General features: G+C 36.0%; 2 protein-coding genes across 3 annotated transcripts; one reads left to right on the top strand and one right to left on the bottom strand.

The window, feature by feature from the left end:
* Positions 1-2,170: 2,170 nt before the first annotated feature.
* LOC121727009 (NKAP family protein CG6066) lies at positions 2,171-5,877 on the top strand. The gene is made up of 5 exons (XM_042114678.1): positions 2,171-2,535; positions 3,153-3,315; positions 4,225-4,442; positions 4,656-4,920; positions 5,534-5,877. The coding sequence occupies exons 1-5, from the start codon at positions 2,247-2,249 to the stop codon at positions 5,703-5,705; spliced, it is 1,107 nt and encodes a 368-aa protein (XP_041970612.1). The 5' UTR covers positions 2,171-2,246; the 3' UTR covers positions 5,706-5,877.
* Positions 5,878-7,806: 1,929 nt separating this feature from the next.
* On the bottom strand, positions 7,807-17,312 carry LOC121727008 (poly [ADP-ribose] polymerase tankyrase-1). 2 transcript variants are annotated; one of them, XM_042114676.1, is made up of 10 exons: positions 17,206-17,312; positions 16,841-16,923; positions 15,803-15,988; positions 14,791-15,190; positions 14,498-14,551; positions 14,325-14,407; positions 13,269-13,404; positions 12,274-12,449; positions 9,304-9,492; positions 7,807-8,185 (listed from the first exon to the last, which is right to left on the bottom strand). In XM_042114676.1, exons 2-10 carry the CDS (start codon positions 16,889-16,891, stop codon positions 8,018-8,020), a joined length of 1,443 nt encoding a protein of 480 aa, XP_041970610.1. In that variant the 5' UTR covers positions 16,892-16,923; positions 17,206-17,312; the 3' UTR covers positions 7,807-8,017. The 2 variants fall into 2 exon arrangements, with proteins under 2 accessions (XP_041970610.1, XP_041970611.1); XM_042114677.1 differs by lacking the exon at positions 17,206-17,312 and having other exon boundaries at positions 16,841-17,020.
* Positions 17,313-18,343: the final 1,031 nt, after the last annotated feature.

Here is an 18,343-nt window from a genome sequence, read left to right on the forward strand (position 1 = left end):
AAAATCCTAAAAAACAGTATTAATTATTAATTAAGTACTTAATAATTACTAAGAACTTAAATTAGTTTTTGCAGCATAGGTTATTAAAGATCTGTTGTCCTCATTGACATAGGTCTATAAAGATCATATTTTTAAGAATATTGTTTTTACCTTGGAAGTCGGTTTAAATATTTTGTTAAAAAATAATAATTCACTCTTTTTAGTTATCTACAAGATAAGGCTTCATGCGTAAATAACCACAACGAATGCTAACTACATAATATTCACATTATGTAACTGTAAGTGGAATAATTGTGGTAATTCTAAGCGATGCTGCAATTCCCAACCTTATGTTTCCATACAAATTTCAAGGAGTCCCCTCGATTCCTTATTCCTTATGGATCCCATCATTAGATCACCACTTTTGTGAACATGGTACCAAATTCGAGCTAAACCCTATACAACGCAAAAAGAATTTTGAAAATCGGATCAATAACCGCTGAGTAATCGTTGAACATACAAAAAAAATATACATACAGTTTTACCTCATCCTTTTTGGAAGTCGGTCAAAAAGGAGCACCTTGAAGCTGTGTGTTATTATTTTTATTCTCAAGAAAATTATTATAATTTGTAACAGGAAGAGTAGACGACAAAAATAATAAAACAAAGATTACTTTAAAATTTCGTACAATTTTTGGGGAAACTCGTGACGCTCGGGCCCTTGCCCATACAAAAGTGAAAAAAAAATTTCGTCTTTCAGCGCTGCTACTTTCACAGTGAACTGTCTACAAGGAACACGTAGACAGCCTAAGGTATTATCACTTATTTTTGTTACACACTGTATATAAAAATCATTAATAAATTACACAAATTATAATCCTTAACGAAACGTCAAAGAAATGGGTAAAATTTTAATGGTGACCTATACCAAAAAAAAACAACTGACTTCAATTATGATTCCTACTTCTGGGTGGTTTACAAAAAAATAACCGCGATGGCTAAGGCGGGAGCGTAGCGCAGCGAAGCTCCCGCCTTAGCCATCTAACCTAACCCAAAAAAGTCGTATTGGTCCGCAGCCCAACTCACCTGACTGCAATTATTCGTCGCATCGCCCCCATTCAAATTCGCACGCATTTAACAATATGTAGTTTTCATTAAAACACGTATCAAAATATAAAATATAAAGCCTCAAATAGAATATCAGTAACCAATTATTATTAATAAAGCGGCTCATAAAAGTTTGCTCAAAATGAACTTTTTAGTAGCTCGTAATAAATAACCTCACTTAGAAAATTTTAATCTATATTTAATATTGAAGTTGCCCGCTTTGTATTTCCAGTCGCTCACTTAGTAATACAGTCGCTCGGATAGAATTTTAATATCTGAAATAGATTTATTGCAATCCACATTTTGTAAGCTCGTTCTGGATTTTATTATAAATCAATATTAGTCGTTAGTTTAGTTTATTTTTCGCTTAGTCAAATTAATACCGCTCATGTTATTAAAACAGTATGTTCATCATCGGTCGCAAAGTAATTTTTTATTCGCTCGTTTTATTATTTCCCATTTTAAAGTGCCCAAGTGTGTGCGCAATACACAAGAGCACTCTGGTTTCAATGAAACCAGGCCAGGTACGCATGAGTTATTTTATAGTGCCCAAGTGTGTGCGCAATACACATGAGCACTCTGGTTGTTACGCAGGAGTTATGTTATAGTGCCCAAGTGTGTGCGCAATACACAAGAGCAACTCTGGTTCCAATGAAACTACGTCAAGTCTACTAAGAAGTCAAGTCGGTCGATTCAGTAAAGTGGTAGGACGCTTTATTGAAACTTTTGATGGAGTTTTGGAGGAAACACAGAAGAGCACGTTTCTGGTTATTACATCACTTTCCTACACTTGTGCACGATAACAAATATTTAATGGTTAATATCATAGACATATTATGTATATATTATGTCTATGGTTAATATCCTACCAATATTACATTGGCTTAAAGGTCTCGTTACCAGGCCATTAAATCTTAATAAAAAAAAAAAAAAAAAAAAAATACCAATATTACACATTAAAAACCCAGATAACACAATTTTAGGAAAAATATATAAATAGACAACATCACTCTTTCACATTCTTCCAAAAACTCAAAATGTCAGATGTCAAAATATTATTTCCAAGCTGTCACTTGTCACGAAACGCGTATTTTTATTTACACAGCATTTTAGTATTTTCTTGATTCTTAGCATAGTTTAAGTTATTTATTATTCATATAATGGCCCGTGACCGCGACCGGAGCAGACATCGCAGCAATAGCAGACACAGAAGCCGCAGTAGGTCACGGGAGCGAAACAAGAGCCCAAACAGGGATCGTCGTGAACGTAGTCGACACCGAGGTAGAGATAGAAGAGAGAGAAGCAAGGGTAACAGCAAGGAGAGACACGGAGATAGCGGTAGACATCGGTACTTTGAAGATAGACAAAGGGAGAGGAGCAGAGGACGGGAGAGAACCGAAAACAGAGGACAAAGTTCTTACAGAGAAAGTAATGGTGCTTTTGGAGGAGGTAATGTTCAAATATTAAATAATTACTATTTGTCTTTAGTTACAAATATCATTTACATGGATCCAGCATTAGGGCCACATTGTACATCCTACAGACTGCAGTAAATTTATGTAAGCTTTGAGTTTTTGCCATTGGTGTTAGTAAATTAAGCCATGTTGCCTAACTATTGCATTCGTTGAATGATTCATAAAATTTTATTTTGTAGTTACAATATTAAAATATTGGATATTTATGGTAATGTATCTCAATCTCTGTCTGTCAATGCTTATACATACGATAAATAACCTGTTGAAGATGACACACGAATTGTGTCCGCAGCTGTTGTCCCATCAAGGAAATTGATTCCTAGGCAGTTGACGGACCTATGTCATTTGGTCGGCTTATATCAATTCAATGTTAGCTGTAAATTGTGATAGGTCAGATGGGTTTGACTTAATGCGACCAAATTACTTAGGTCCGCCATGTGCATAGGAATCAACTTCTCTGATCTCTGATAGTATATAAAATTTACTGCCAAGTATGTGTGGTCTGATCAATATTGATCTTTAGTCTTAAATCATAAATGGTTAATAATAATGTAATAATTTACTGTCATGTATTTTTTATTTATTTAATAGGGTTGGGAAGCAGTGGCACTTCAAGTGGGCATGGAGGTGGTCATCAGAGGGGCCGATATAAACCACAAGAGGAGGAGTTCTTTGACGCCCGTCGGGAAGAGAGAGAAAGGATAGGTGAAATAGGAGTTTCATCTGTATGGGGAAAGTCTCCAGTAAGACCAGAGTAAGTAAAATTTATAGATGTTTTGTGGACTAATAGGAATTCGGCGGGGCTGAAATGGTCACATTTTGTAATTCCTCTCAATCAATTCAGCAAATGAATTGTCAAAACTGTCAAAATAACAAATGCCAATACAAAAAAAAAAATCAGTACAAAAATACAGAATACAGAAATGAATTGCTTTTGCAATTGCAAGCAGAGTTGCATTTTGCGATTTTAGAAAAATGAATCATATTAAGATTCATATCATGATTCTTCAAAGCAACCATTTTAGCCCCGCTGGATTTAAATATAAAACACTCTTTTTATACATATAAAACACCTAGACTTGTCCAAATATTTTTGGTTATGGTTAAATCTATATATATATATATATATAAATGAATCCATTTTCGCGTGGTCACGACATCACGCGTAAACGGCTGCACCGATTTTGCTGAAATTTGGCATAGAGATTCTTTCAGTCCCGAAGACGAAACTTGGATACATTTTGTCCCGAAAAATGTACGGTTACTGCACAATAAATCTTGATGAATTTGGTATGGTGACACTTTGGGTCTCGGGGAAGAACAAGGGCTACTTTTTGTCTCGGAAAATGTATGGTTTCCGCACAATAAACTTTTATGATTTTCGCGTAAACTATTCAATCAATTTTGATGAGTTTTGGTATCTACTATCTAGATACTCTAGATTTTGGGTAAGGACAAGGGATACTTTTTGTCCCGGAAAATGTATGGTTCCCGCATAATAAATTTTCGCTTAAACTATTCAATTTATTTTGATGAAATGGGCGAAATACTTTATATGGCAAAACAATGTTTGCCGGGACAGCTAGTAATAAATATATTACTAGCTGTCCCGGAAAATTGTTTGCAAATAATTTTTATTAAAATAAATATTCAATAATTACAGCTCGGAAGAAGAAAATCCAGTAAGCAGTTCAGAAACAAAAAAAGAAAAGAAAAAGAGTAAGAAATCTAAAGACAAGGGTGAAACCAAAGAAAAATTAAAGAAACTCAAAAAGAAGTTAAAGAAAATTAAGAAAGCAAGAAAAAAGGCCAAGAAGAAATCAAAGACTTCTAGCAGTGACAGCAGCTCAAGTGATGAAGAAGTTTGGGTGGAAAAAGGAAGTAAGTGATGTTTTCGTAAATGGTGTAAATGGCACATGCTCACTCATAGACCTGAGTGTATTGAATCTCCTATGCAAGTAAAACTTACATTGACAATGTAATGTGTGAAAGAAGTTATGTTAGCTTGCTTGCACTCTTTTGTTTCCACATATTTTTTATTGTCTTAATACTTTTGTGTCTACGATATATTATGATTTTATTAATCAATTACAGAGGAACACGAGGTAGAATCAAGTAAGGCGTCAAAGTCTAGTACAAAGACGGACGAACTGGCATCGGAGGAGTATGGTCCACTACCACGTGTAGGGCCACAACTGGGTCACAAAGACTTCGGACGGGCCCTGCTACCCGGTGAGGGTGCCGCTATGGCCGCTTACGTCGCGGAAGGCAAGCGTATACCTCGAAGAGGAGAGATTGGTCTGACGTCAGATGAGATTGCGTCGTATGAAGCTGTTGGATATGTGATGAGCGGAAGCAGGTAATTAAATTAATCACAATATAAACATAGCTAGACTGCTTGGTTTACTTTTTAGTAAACGATTTTTCATTATAATATAAATTATAGTAGAGGCTCAGAAAGGTTCTATAGTTTCGATACAGAGGTGTGTTTGTTTTAGGTTATAGATTTTTCAACAGACACCGTACATTATCATAAATTCACCGTACATACCCTTGTTTGTTCATTAAACCAACTTTTAAGGCAGAGTCTACTCCAACACATTCACAAAGGAGCCATAAATAAAAAGAAGAAGAAGAAGACACATAAACCAACCACATTATGCCAATTTGATTTCAGGGCTTGTACCACGAAACCGTTTTGAGTCTCAAACAATCGAACGAGAATGCCGGATCCTACTCTAACAACGTGAAATGACGTTGTTAGAGCCGGACGCGTTTCGTCCGATTGTTTGAGTCTCAAAACGGTTTCGTAGTAGGCCTACAGCATAAATATAACATTGTATGCAAATATCATTTCCACTGCCTAGTAAATGTTGTGTAAAACGCATGTCTGTGGGAGTAAAATAAAAAAAACTCTAATCTCTCTTTTAGGCAAGGTAGCAAAAAATATTTACAACTCTTGTCTTTTCCAGACATCGTCGAATGGAAGCTGTGCGTATTCGTAAAGAGAACCAGATTTATTCTGCCGATGAGAAACGCGCGTTGGCAGCGTTCAGCAAAGAGGAACGAAGTAAAAGAGAGAATGCCATACTACAGCAGTTCCGACAAGTTCTCACAAATAGAACTAGACCTGCGCCTCCATAGTGTTAATTATGATAATGGTGGTATCCCTGGACTGTTCTATTTTTGCCTAAACATCAGGCTCTTTTGACTACTAACCAGAATATTGCAGGATCTCAATGAGAAAATATAATGAATGAGATGAAAACATTTTACACAATAATAATATTTATAGTTTATGCGTTTTATGATGATATGCGTGACACATTATAATTGACAATAATATGGAAGTTACCTAACAAAAATTAATCGATAGTTTAAAAATATCGAATCACTTCGTAAAGGAACTGCAATCAAAATTATCGATTTCGTACTGACATTTCAGTGGTGCCGGCGATTTAAGATGGCCGCCCTTTTTTATCGATTTGATTTCGATTCAACAGAGTCAATCTCTATTGACATAAGTTCCGTTTCATGCATATGACATTTTTCAAATGTTTTCGTAACAATAATTTTATACTCCTATTTCACAGTTAATATTTATAATTTTTATAGTTAGCATTTACCATCTTTTCATTTTTATTCATTTACAATTATAGGAAACATTTGTTTTTGTGATTTTGTAGAAAAAAAACCCGTAGCAAGGAACATGAAAACTGTCTCCCATATCATCTTAGAATGCACAAACTATAATTATTATGAAATGAAGATGACTGAAGTCAAACTAGAAAATATAATTTTTATACTGCTCAACCAATTTATTGAAATAAGAAGAAAACGCCACTAAAACTGCATCCTTTGCCAGAAATAATAAGTGAAATCAAGAATTCGATTTTGTATAAAAATTGATGATTGACGAAGATTGTGTATAAAAATAAAATAATTTTAATTTACTTAACTTTTTATTTTTTCGATTTTAAAATTTACAAAACCTCAACAAAAATTGTACTCACTTCTGTAAACATTTACATATAAAAGTAAAAAACTTATACAAATCAAAATGCAATGATTATTGCCGATTATATTTTCACACTAAGGTATCTTTTAATAAGGCTTTGAAAAAGTTATGGAGAATAAAGGCAAGTGCTCACTCATCGTCTCATATTAATAAACCATTATTGAGCAGTACAATTTCAATTTTGTACTGTATCAGGTAGTAAGGCAGATTCGAGACTTATGTAGAGACAAAACTATCTCAAGAGAACTATATCCCAAATGAGCAATCTAACGATATTCTTCACACTACTTTTACGGTTTGAAATAAGGGTAATATTTACACGGGTCAGTCTTCGCCATATTATTTAGGAAATGTGAAAGATACAAGTCGTATTACGCCATCGTATTTATACCTTTCCATAAATGGACTGGGAAGATGCAAGTACATTAAATATATTATTATTATGGTAAAGTTCAAAAAGGTAATGAAATCACATACATACACTGATTTATCTTACTGTAGTACATATTATGTAGTTATTTACTATTACTAAGTAATGTTTTTTTATGTATAAAAATAATACAACTGAAGACTACGAGTATAATATTTTCGAAGTTCACCAAGTCCATTTTGGTAAGGTTATGTTCAGTTAAAAATCGTTTTATATCTATAGAGCTGTACCACTATCATGTATTTCTCATGGTTGGGTTAGACGACAAATATATAAGGCATGTTCTTTGTCAAAACGGAATGCAAGATTCAATGCACAATAATTATTATTGTACAGTGCGTCTACGTCGTTCTTCATACATTATATTCTGTCTCTGCATTCTGCAATAGGGAACATGCAAATATAATATTTATGAAAATTTTAAGGCAAGGCAAGGTTAATATTTTATAAAATATATAATTTTTTTTTACAAAAATTACGAAAATAGTAAGAAACGGAACGGATTTCAAAACACTAATCAGCGTTCAGTGACGTCACGTCATGCTATCCCCGCGTTCCATTTAGCGTTAAAAACTATCAAAATGCCTGCATTTTGAGCGTTTTGAGCGTTTTGATCGTTTTTAACGCTAAGGTACGATCAGGTGGTGTCATAGTCAATAATTATTGTCAAACAGTTGTGACGTCATACAGACTATAGATCCTTTTTGGCGCCAAAATTTAAATTAACAATTTTAAACCGCATTTTGTGCAGTAAATTTCAGTGTTTTAATTTTTTTTAATATACTTGTGGTCTATTCTACATGGAGTTCTTTAAAATAAACACAAAAATAAAAATATTGCATCTCCCTACTTAAGATTGGAACATATCAGCACTGTATTGCAGATATTTTATTCCTGACATCATCAGTAGTTACGCCACTCACTCACTTCGTAACAATTTAAGCTTGGTACCTTACAGTACTGTATTAATTATAGCATCGTTGATTCCTGATTAATTTTGAGTAATCATCAGTGGTCCGGTGGTTCGTACTGAGCGAGCCTCGCCCGCGTCGCGTCCAATTCCTCTTGTAACTCTCGTATCGTCGCATGCGCAGCTTCCAACTGCGCTTTCAAGTCTACCACAGATTCTTCGCCTGTCGACTCTAGAGGTTCAGTCTCCATAGCCGTTGGCTGCGCCTGCCGAAAAAGTTAAACTTTAATTGTTATGGTAGTAAATTTAAATTTCTATTATATGCCTTTATTTTAGTAAGTAGTTTATTTGATACAATATATTTTTTAGTTTCCTGTAATGGACAGTAATTTCAAAAATTCGCACAACTTTCAAATTGTTCGGCACAAGAAGGAGCATATTATTGTGCGTTGTGCAGTATTTAGGAAAACACCTAAGTGTTTTCTAATAAGACTGCAATGTTTTCATGCTAGAAGCAGCACCAGCATAGACAGTAATCAAAAACTTTTGTTTTATGTTTGACAACGTTTCTGTCAATATTCTTTTTAACGTGTTCAACATGTCAGAGTTTACTGCATTGAGAGATCTGCAAAACGTTGCAGCTTTAATTTAAATATTTTACGCTCTAGTCACTGACCTCCATTATACAAATACGGTGGACTTATGATACCCACCTGCTTTTTGTGCCTATTTGAAGCGGAATCAGCGCCCCCGATGCGGGGGAAGAGAACTAAATCTGACGTAAATTGCAAATGGCCGCTTAATCGTTATTGGTTGTCATCACTAGTATTAGTTCCAAGTACTCTCACTACTGCTATCAGCGCCAATATGGCGACTTTCAAACGTCATTTTTACGTCAGATTTAAATATGAAATTTTTTTGTGCCGCTTCAAATAGGCACAAAAAACGGCTGTCATTTCAAAGGGTATCATAAATCCAGCGTACTTGTATAATGGAGGTCCGTGGCTCTGGTGCTGTAAGTGGAAAATACGGCTTATACAAGGTGTAACAAAACTAAGTGATAATAATTTAGGGTGTGTATGGGTACCCTATATAGAGATCGCTGTGAAAATAGCAGCGCTGAAAGTATTTTTTTAAACGTATCTTTTTTTTCACCTTTGTATGGAAAAAATTCATAACACCGCCCATACAAATCACAAAAAATGTAATCATTCAACGTTGCTACTTTCACAGAGGGGATTCATACATACCCATAAAGTATTATCACTTAATTTTGTTATACTCTGCAGATTGTGATTCATTGTTTATAGAGTAGAATGTCGAGTGAAACTCTATCGACAGTTAAGTTGTGTTAAACGATCTTAAAGCGATAGATTCTGCCTACCTGTTGTATTTGTATCACGGGTTTCCTCACTTGTCCTATCTGCGACTGTGTGATCTGTTGCACTGGCTGCGTGAACAGTTTGTTCAAGCTCGCCTTGTTCATTATAATTTTGACCGGCGCACGATTTTTCGCCTTCAGTGGTGACGCTTTTGCTCCTTTAACATCCGACAATTGGACTAGCTTGACAGGCTGAAATGCAAGCAATATTTTCAAAATCGCAAATCTCGCGACTATCTCATATGTTGGCTTCTATAGGACTAATAATGATAAAGTAATTATACTGTTTAATTTGATTATTATTGAATCAAATAGCATGCTTATTTTATTTTTTTATTTTTATTTTTATTTATTTATTTTACACTTTATTGCACACAAAACCATTAAAAAGTAACATAATATTAGAAAGACGACACAACAGGTACTGCTTAGCTCTAAAAGAAATTTCTTCCAGCAGTCCTAAGTAGAGAAATTTGAATAGAAACATCAGATGGGGCGTGCACAGATAATAATTAGTATTGATGAACAATTTAAATTACTGTAACATTAAAATACAATAATTATACTATACTATTATACTACAATACTTAGATACTAATAATAATATTCTATAATTTATTACATACTATATCGACATAATATTATATACCAATTATATATTTAAACATTATATGGATACATACTTTAAGTATATTTAATTATAATCTTAACTGGATTCAGTATTGAGGTCATGTTCCTTCAAGCGTCTTTTAAAGACAGTGATTGTGGGACTATCACGAACGGTGTGGGGAAGGGAGTTCCATAATCTAACTGCATGAACGGTAAAGGAGTAGGAGAAGAAGTTGGAGCGATGGGAGGGGAGAAAGAAAGATTTGTTCTCACGTTAGGCCCACAAGGAATGTCTAAGGGTCGAGAAAAGTTAAAGCGATCCACGAGGTAAGAGGGAGACAAAGGGTTATAAAGGATATTGTAAAGGAGGGATAGGATATGGATATTTTGCCGAAGGCGAATCGGGAGCCACTTTAACTGTCACCGGAGAGCTGATACGTGATCATACTTTTTTAAACCAAAGATAAAACGAATGCACTGGTTTTGCAAACGTTCTAACTTCGTTAGCAACTCTTCGGTAACATCCAAGTAACAGGAGTCAGCATAATCGAGGATAGGGAGAATGAGTGACTGGACTAGGGATATTTTAGTTTTTAAGGGTAAAAAGTTCTGAAGGCGCCTAAGCATGTGTAACGAGTGGAATACTTTTCTACTTACCTCGTTGACTTGCGGTTGCCAGGACAAATTATTATAAATGATGATGCCGAGGTTTTTAGTAGATTGTGTGAGGGCAATCGGAGTACCATTCTCTGTGTCATATATCTACTGCCGACGATTATTGCTTGAGACTTATGAGGATTAACTAAGAGACCAAATGATTTTGCCCAGTCTGCAATTAGCTTTAGATCCGCATTAATATCACTGATTGCCCCACTTATATCATCAACATGAGATTGAAGATAAATTTACAGGTCGTCGGCGTAGAGATGAAAATTGCATGATAAAATTACTAAGGATACTGTGTTTATAAACATTGAAAAAAGAAGAGGAGAAAGGACACCACCCTGTGGAACCCCCGCATCGAGATCACACCAGTCTGAGGTAGCCTCATCATAGCGTACCCGCTGCGTGCGCCCTCGAAGATAGGAGTTGAACCAGTCTATAACTGAGGAAGATATATTTAGGGAACGGAGGACAGAAAGGAAGATGTCAAAGTCTACTGAATTAAAAGCACTGCTAAAGTCTAGTAGCACCAGGATAGATACACATTTTTGCTCCATAGCTAGTCGTAAATCATCAGTGACTTTTAGCAGTGCTGTAAAGTGCTGTGACCAGGGCAGAAACCGGATTGAAAGGAAGAGAGCAAATTATTACAGGATAGGAATTGGGAAAGCTGTTTGTGGACAATATTTTCGAGGACTTTGGAGAGGTATGGTAAAATGGAGATTGGTCTAAATTGGGATAAGGAAGAGGGATTTGGGGTTTTAGGTAAAGGAATAATATTGGCACGTTTCCACGCCGAAGGGAAAGAACTCGTTGTCAAGGAGTAATTGAAAATATGAGTAAGAATTGGCAAGAGTTCAGGAATTGAAAGGGAAATCATACGGGGACTGACGCCATCATTGCCAACAGCGGTGGAAGTTATAGCAGTGACATGCTTCTTAACATCATCCTCAGTGACGGGCTGGAATAGGAATGAAGTGCATGAAGGGATGGGAAAAGAGGAGATGTGGGAAATCGTGCGCGCTTTGGTATGTTGGTCAACATTTACAGGTGGCTTAGAAAAGTGCTTGTTGAGAGCGTTCAAGTCAACCGTGGTATCTAAACCAGCAGATGACTTCCCTATACCAAGCGACGAAAGGAATTTCCACAGTTGGGAGGGGTTGCTTTGGTTAATTATTGAATGGCATTTTTTTAAATACAAAACGGGGGAAATAATACAATAAACTTATTTAACTCTCCGTATTGCCCGCAACTTTGTTGGGCTAAAATTATTAATTGCGTGAGAACCGTAAAATTTTCCGTGATGAAAACTATTCTTTATTCTTTTAAGGCCTCAAAGTATACCTACCAATAAAACTCGATACCAATACATACAGGTGATAGAGAATAGACAGACATGTTTGAGATTTTATAATATGACTAGATGACACAAGCAACTCTTCCAGGATAAAAAGTATCCTATGTCCTATCCCGTACTCAAAGTCATGTTTGATATTTTATAATATGACTAGATGACACAATCAACTCTTCCGGGATAAAAAGTATCATATGTCCTATCCCGTACTCAAAGTATCTCCATACCAAATTTCAGGAAAATCGGTTCAGCGGTTCGAGCGTGAAGAGGTAACAGACAGACCGACAGATGGACAGACGCATTTCCGCATTAACAATATTAGTATGGATTATGCAGACATAGTATACCTGTGAATTGCCTTTGTTCTGCAGTGCGAAGACCTTGACGCCTTTGGGCGGGTCTCTAACGGGCGTGGCTCGGACGACCACGCCCTTCGACCGTGCCGCCGCGCTGACTGTGCTCGCGAGTGTACTCGGTACACTCGACTCCACTGTACTCTCCTTGAGCATGAGCTTACCAGCGTCTGAAATATGATTCTCTATTATTATTAACTAGCTATTTGACCGAGAATCCATATTTTAGGACCACGAACCTTAACTCTAGAGCGTAACGCATACATTACTTACCCAAGGCCAATCAGCGTTGGTTGGGCGCATTCACGCGAATTCGCGCGGATGCGCGCGCCTTTTTCAATTCTCAGAAGTAATAAAGTGCCTTAACGCTTTGGAGTTAAGGTTGGATTTGTTATGTTCAGTTTTAATAATTCGCTTCGATGCGCTTCGACTCTGCGCTAGTATAAATTGACCCTAAGATCAATGGGAAATAATTATAGGGATAGAGCAATGTTCAATTTTAAGGTGTTCGTGGGGCGGAAATATTGGCGGAATTCTTTAGTTTTTTATACGAATTTAAAAATTTTTTGCCGTTATTTTGGTGGTGAAGTACCGCAATGTGGTTATGTGTTTTAGCCCTTATAGAGGGTGCAATTAAACCTTCCAACCAAATTTTTTCCAGTCCTTAGGTATCATTAGGAGAGTCCATTTAACCAAAAAAAAATTGGGTGTTATTTTTAAATTTTTTTAATGACATATTTTATCCCATTTAAAATCGTTGCAGAACGGTCACTCGCGGCGCCGGGGAATGAGCGGGGGTGACGCGGGGGGGAGGCGCGCGTTTTTTAGGATAACTTTCGGAAGCTATTTCACAACATTTTAGTACTGAGTGATTATAAAAGAAAAAATACGTGTATTTTTATTTTTAACAAGGATCAATATATCAAAATTTTGCAGGAAGGTTTAATTGCACCCTGTATTACGTTTTTTTAAACAGTATGCTGACTGACCAGACAGCACGATGGTGCGGCCGCTCTGTAACGCTGACAGCACGGTGCCGCCGTCGTCGGGCGGCAGCAGCGTGATGCCGTGCGCGCGCAGCAACGCGGCAGCACCCTCTGTCGCGCGCGGCTGACTCTCTGTTACCTGGGAAAAAAAATTATACACTCAAGCAGGGCCGGATTTATATTTTTTATGAGTTTGGGCCACTTTAATTTTGCCACCCCTATGGACGAACTCTGGCGTCATCCTAGGACGCCCCCGTAGGGCGCTGCCACCCCCCTAGCACGCTGCCGCCCACAGGCCATGGCCTATGCTGCCTATACATAATTCCAGAGCTGCACTGAAGACTGATTAATATAATATTGGGCTGGGGACTATTTTCTAATGCAAAAGATTCACAACTTAGATCGCAGTACAAAAGCACTGCGATCTAAGTTGTGAATTAATTGTGAATTAATTGTGAAAAATGTGAAAAAATTGTGTGTGTGTTGTGTCTAAAAAGACAAAATAAGCAGGTAGACAATAAAGTTATTGTTGCATACATTTTCTTCTTTTGAGGTACTAGTAACTTTACTAGAATATTGTGTAAATAGTAACGACTGACTAATCATTATTAATTAGATAATATATAATAGAAAATAAATTGTAATAATATTACAAATAAACAAATACCTAAATTGTCGTATTTTGTGTGCGCTTTGATATACTGCTTTAATAACACCTCCGTGGTCTAGTGGTATAGAGTGCGGCTCTTGAGTCGGAGGTCGTGGGTTTGATTCCCGCGTTGGAAACATGCTATTTCCAAGTTTGGTTAGGACTATGCAGTCTGAACCTGATTGTCTGACAAGTTAAAGGCAAGCCGCCGATCTCTCGCCGGTCGTGTCGGTCTTCTGTCCTACTGGGTTATGAGAGTAAAGGAATAGAGTGCTTTTGTGTACTGCGCACACACTTGGGCACTTTAAAATTACTCCTGCGTAGCTGGCCTGGTTTTCAATGAAACCAGCCACCGTCACCGAAACCGGTGTGGGTGCGATTATTATTATCATATAGAGCAATAAGCATACCTGGGGTTTCTTTGTGTTTTCTTCTGTAGATTGTTTAGGAACTGACTTAATTATTTTAATACGCGGCTTTATTTCTTGCACTTCTGTGAAAGATTAAAAACAAAACTCATGTAGTTGTCGATCTTAACTTTAAGCTAATATTACATAATTACAATTACATAGTTTATGCTCACTTTGCACTGATTCTAATTCCTCAGCATGGATCTTTGGCGTTTTATCAACTTGCTCTGTAACAGAAACAGTAGAAAATAAGGAAAAACAGAATGCATATTACTTTTCTTTTAAAATCGTGGAATGCAATCATTAATGTATAATAACTATATCTCAGTATGCAATTAAGTTATTATACATTAATTTGATTGTATATTCCTGTGTTGTTTCTGGGTATATAAAATCAATAGGATTTTATACACCTAAAAACAACAATACCTTCTGAAAAATAATTAAAAAACAGCACATTCTATACCTTGTAATGCAGCAGCTTGCTGTTCCGCCTCAGCTGAATCTAGCAACACCAGCATTTTAGTATGATTATGTCTAACTGCATGGCAGCGTGGAGTTTTCCGGAACTTGCATCGCTCTTTTGGGTCTGCGCCGGCTCTGAGAAGCGCTCGGGCGACCTCCAAATGCCCTCTGGACGCCGCCCAGTGTAACGGGGTCATTTGTAGCAGATCCTTTGTGTGGGGTGAGGCACCCCATTGTAATAGGAGCTCGACGACTCGCGCGTGGCCGGCGTGAGCTGCGAGGTGGAGTGGTGTGCGTTCGACCTTAGTCCGAGCATCCCGGGAGACCCCTGCCCGTAGTAATACGTCACACGTCTCTGCGTGCCCGTTTGCAGCTGCTAAATGCAACGGAGATGTGCCCAGCTAAAAAGATTTTAAACTTATTTTGTTATTTATAATCCCATGTATATTATATATTATGTATTAATATTTCCTGGACTTCTACAAACATTTCAAGATTAAAATTAGCCATTCATCGATTTGCAAGTCATTCTCGAATTTTAGCAAGACTAACAAAATTTAAAATTCATTTTTATTTATACAGATTAATAGCGCAGTTTAATTGGTCGTTAACTCGTTCAATATGTATATCAAACGAGTTGCTGTATAGCCTGTATATTCTATATATTCAACAACGACTAATGAAAGTTACAAGTATATACGTGTTCGTTACATTCAGTGTTCGTTACATTCATTGGTCGATATACAGCTTGCGGACAAGTCAAATACATTTTCATTATTCAATTTTGATTCGCAAGTGCTTGTTGTAGTAGAAAGACATGCGGGCCCTGTGGCATTAGTTCCAGAAATCTGCCGCACCCCACATGCGGACCCTATCGACCAGTGAAATTGCGCGTCGAGTTTTAATATAAAATATGTTAGGAGACTCAGCTGGTTAACTTGTTTGAAGTGTTATAAATTGCTTATTAAAATATAAATGTAAAAACATAGCCCTCCTGGATGTCGGTTAATTACCCAATCTGTGGTAAACGGTGCTCCCTTGCTCATAAGATCTACAACGTTTGAAGTCTCTCCGGCACGAGCAGCTAGGAGTAGTTGTCTGCCTAGCTCCAGTCCTCCATTGCTAATACGACTGCTCACATTAGTATAAGTAGGAGTTGCTTCAGCGTCTATCAAAGTCGACCTCACCAGTGATTCGGACTGTTAATAAAATAAAAAAAAACATATACATTTTTTACAAACAATACATAATATCTACAGAACTTATTGTGAATTTTCTTTACAACTATTAATGCCTCTCACATGAGGAAAAAAAATCTCTTTTTTCTTCTCATAAATAATCTAATCCCTAAAGCCCTTTATGACTCTAGAGTCTAGAGTCTAGTCTGCCAAAGTAATAGTAGTACCTTGCAGTAAAGTCAGGTACATTCAACGTGAAAAAAATACTTTCCATTGTGTACAAAAGTGCAAAAGAATAATTGACAACAAGCTAAGACAAAAAATGTGGACATTGAGTTAGACCTAGTGTAGTTCGGAGTTATTTTTCCTTTAACATGTTGATTGCCAAGCCAAAAATAGTGAACTTACGAAATGGCCAGAACAAAAAAAAAGGTAAATCCCTTCCCTAGTGGCCAACACAAATGCCATCAAAACTAATGCCATTAGTTACGCTACGGCCACCATTTATAAGCGTGAACAAAATTGTAAAGCACTAGTGGACTGCATCACGCGACGTCACCTGATGTGGCAATGAACGTGTTAAGATCCTATCCAAGTCATTATTATAATATTATTGGCATAAAAATCTTGTGAAAGGACGGTAAGTTGCATATTTTATGAATATAAAAAAGACAGTGTATCTTTTGTATGTGACGGTAAATATAAATAATAAGATTAAAGTATTTTAACATTAATATAGATAAGTAAAAATGCAATTTCTTTTTTCTTGGTTTGGTTGATAACATAAAAGACGAAAATCAATTACTATTGTATTCAGTTATTAATTGAAAAATGTTAACTCTTCCAAATACCTATCATGAATTGTATGCTTACCACGTTAAAAGTTGGAATAGCTATATCTTCAGCGCATAATTCTGTAGTCATCTTGAACTATCTTAATTTACTGGTATCACTCACTGAAAAAGTAATTTTAACCTTAGTTAGAGCTGTTGAAAAAACTTTGTGAAACTTGTAAAACATTGTTATAGCTTTATCTTGATCATTAATAACCAATAAATCGAGCATATTTTAAATTGTTTTGTTTGTAAACAAATTGATATTTGATTGAAACATCAAACATAACAGGATAAGGATGTTGCTTCAGCATTAGGTTCTGAATTTTCAACCTCCACACTTCCTTTTCCTGTCTTGGCGGAAGTTACTTTGTGAAATTATAAAATTATGATAGAAAACAATACCTGATACACGCGAGTTATTTTCCTGTAATTTTTTATTATAAACAGGCTAGCTTACAAACATTTTTATAGTTATCAATAGACGTATTTTGTTAATTTCCAGTTTTGGAATAAAGCAAACGTTCTGTCAGTTTGATTTTGAAGTAAGGTCATAGACTATCGTTTTTTTTTTTGTGGCGATAACTCACCGGTTGTTGATGACTAGCTGATACTGTTTGATTCATAGACATAATATATACTGTCGTAAAGACCACCTGACAACTCGAAAATGCGTGACCATTTTTGATCTGTCAATGTGTGCGTGTTCTAGTGATGTATATTTTACTATCGATAGTATAGTATTTTGCTATCGATAGTTTAGTCCGTTCGAGTTATTTTACCTGAGTTTCTATAAGAAATAAATAATATGCAACTTTGATAGATTTGTATTTCAAATTAGGTATCATAAATTTTAATTGGCAAAAAAAGGTGACGATTGAAAAGTAGATACACATTTTCTTTTGGAATGATTTTTCAATCGTCGGATATGTTATGACATGAGGTTCTTATAGGGGTAAATAATTTACACTTAACACATCATAAAGTTACTTATTTATTACTCAGGTAAAATCTATCTGGTAAATCAGTCCTTACACTGAAAGTAAACGTTGAAAGTAAACAACACACATAGTGTATTATATTTTATTCTTAAATTAAATACATATTATAAAATATAATAATATTTTATTACAATTATTTTGAACCGACTTCCAAACAGGAGGAGTTCAACGATTACTCCGCCGTTTATGAACCGATTTTCAAATTTTTTCTTTTGCTGTACATTGTATTGTTCCGAGTAGGTATCATGTTCACAAAAGTGGTGGTCTGGTGATGGAAACAATGAGAAATCGAAGTGACTCCTTGATATTCAAATGGGAACATATGGTCCCAGAAAACGTTTAAAATCTTTCGATTAATAAATTTAAAAAAGTAGTCAAAGAACGTTTTGTGCCAAAGCCAAAATGATTTCATAATTGATGGCACATCTTGGGAGTAGAATGCTGAATGACTGCTTGCAAGGCTACTTCTACATGACTTACAATAATTATTATGTATCTATCTATGTTTACATTGTATAATTTTTAGTTACAGCATTGTAAAT

The sequence above is a fragment of the Aricia agestis genome, chromosome 5, assembly GCF_905147365.1.
Source record: "Aricia agestis chromosome 5, ilAriAges1.1, whole genome shotgun sequence".
Lineage (NCBI taxonomy): Eukaryota > Metazoa > Arthropoda > Insecta > Lepidoptera > Lycaenidae > Aricia > Aricia agestis.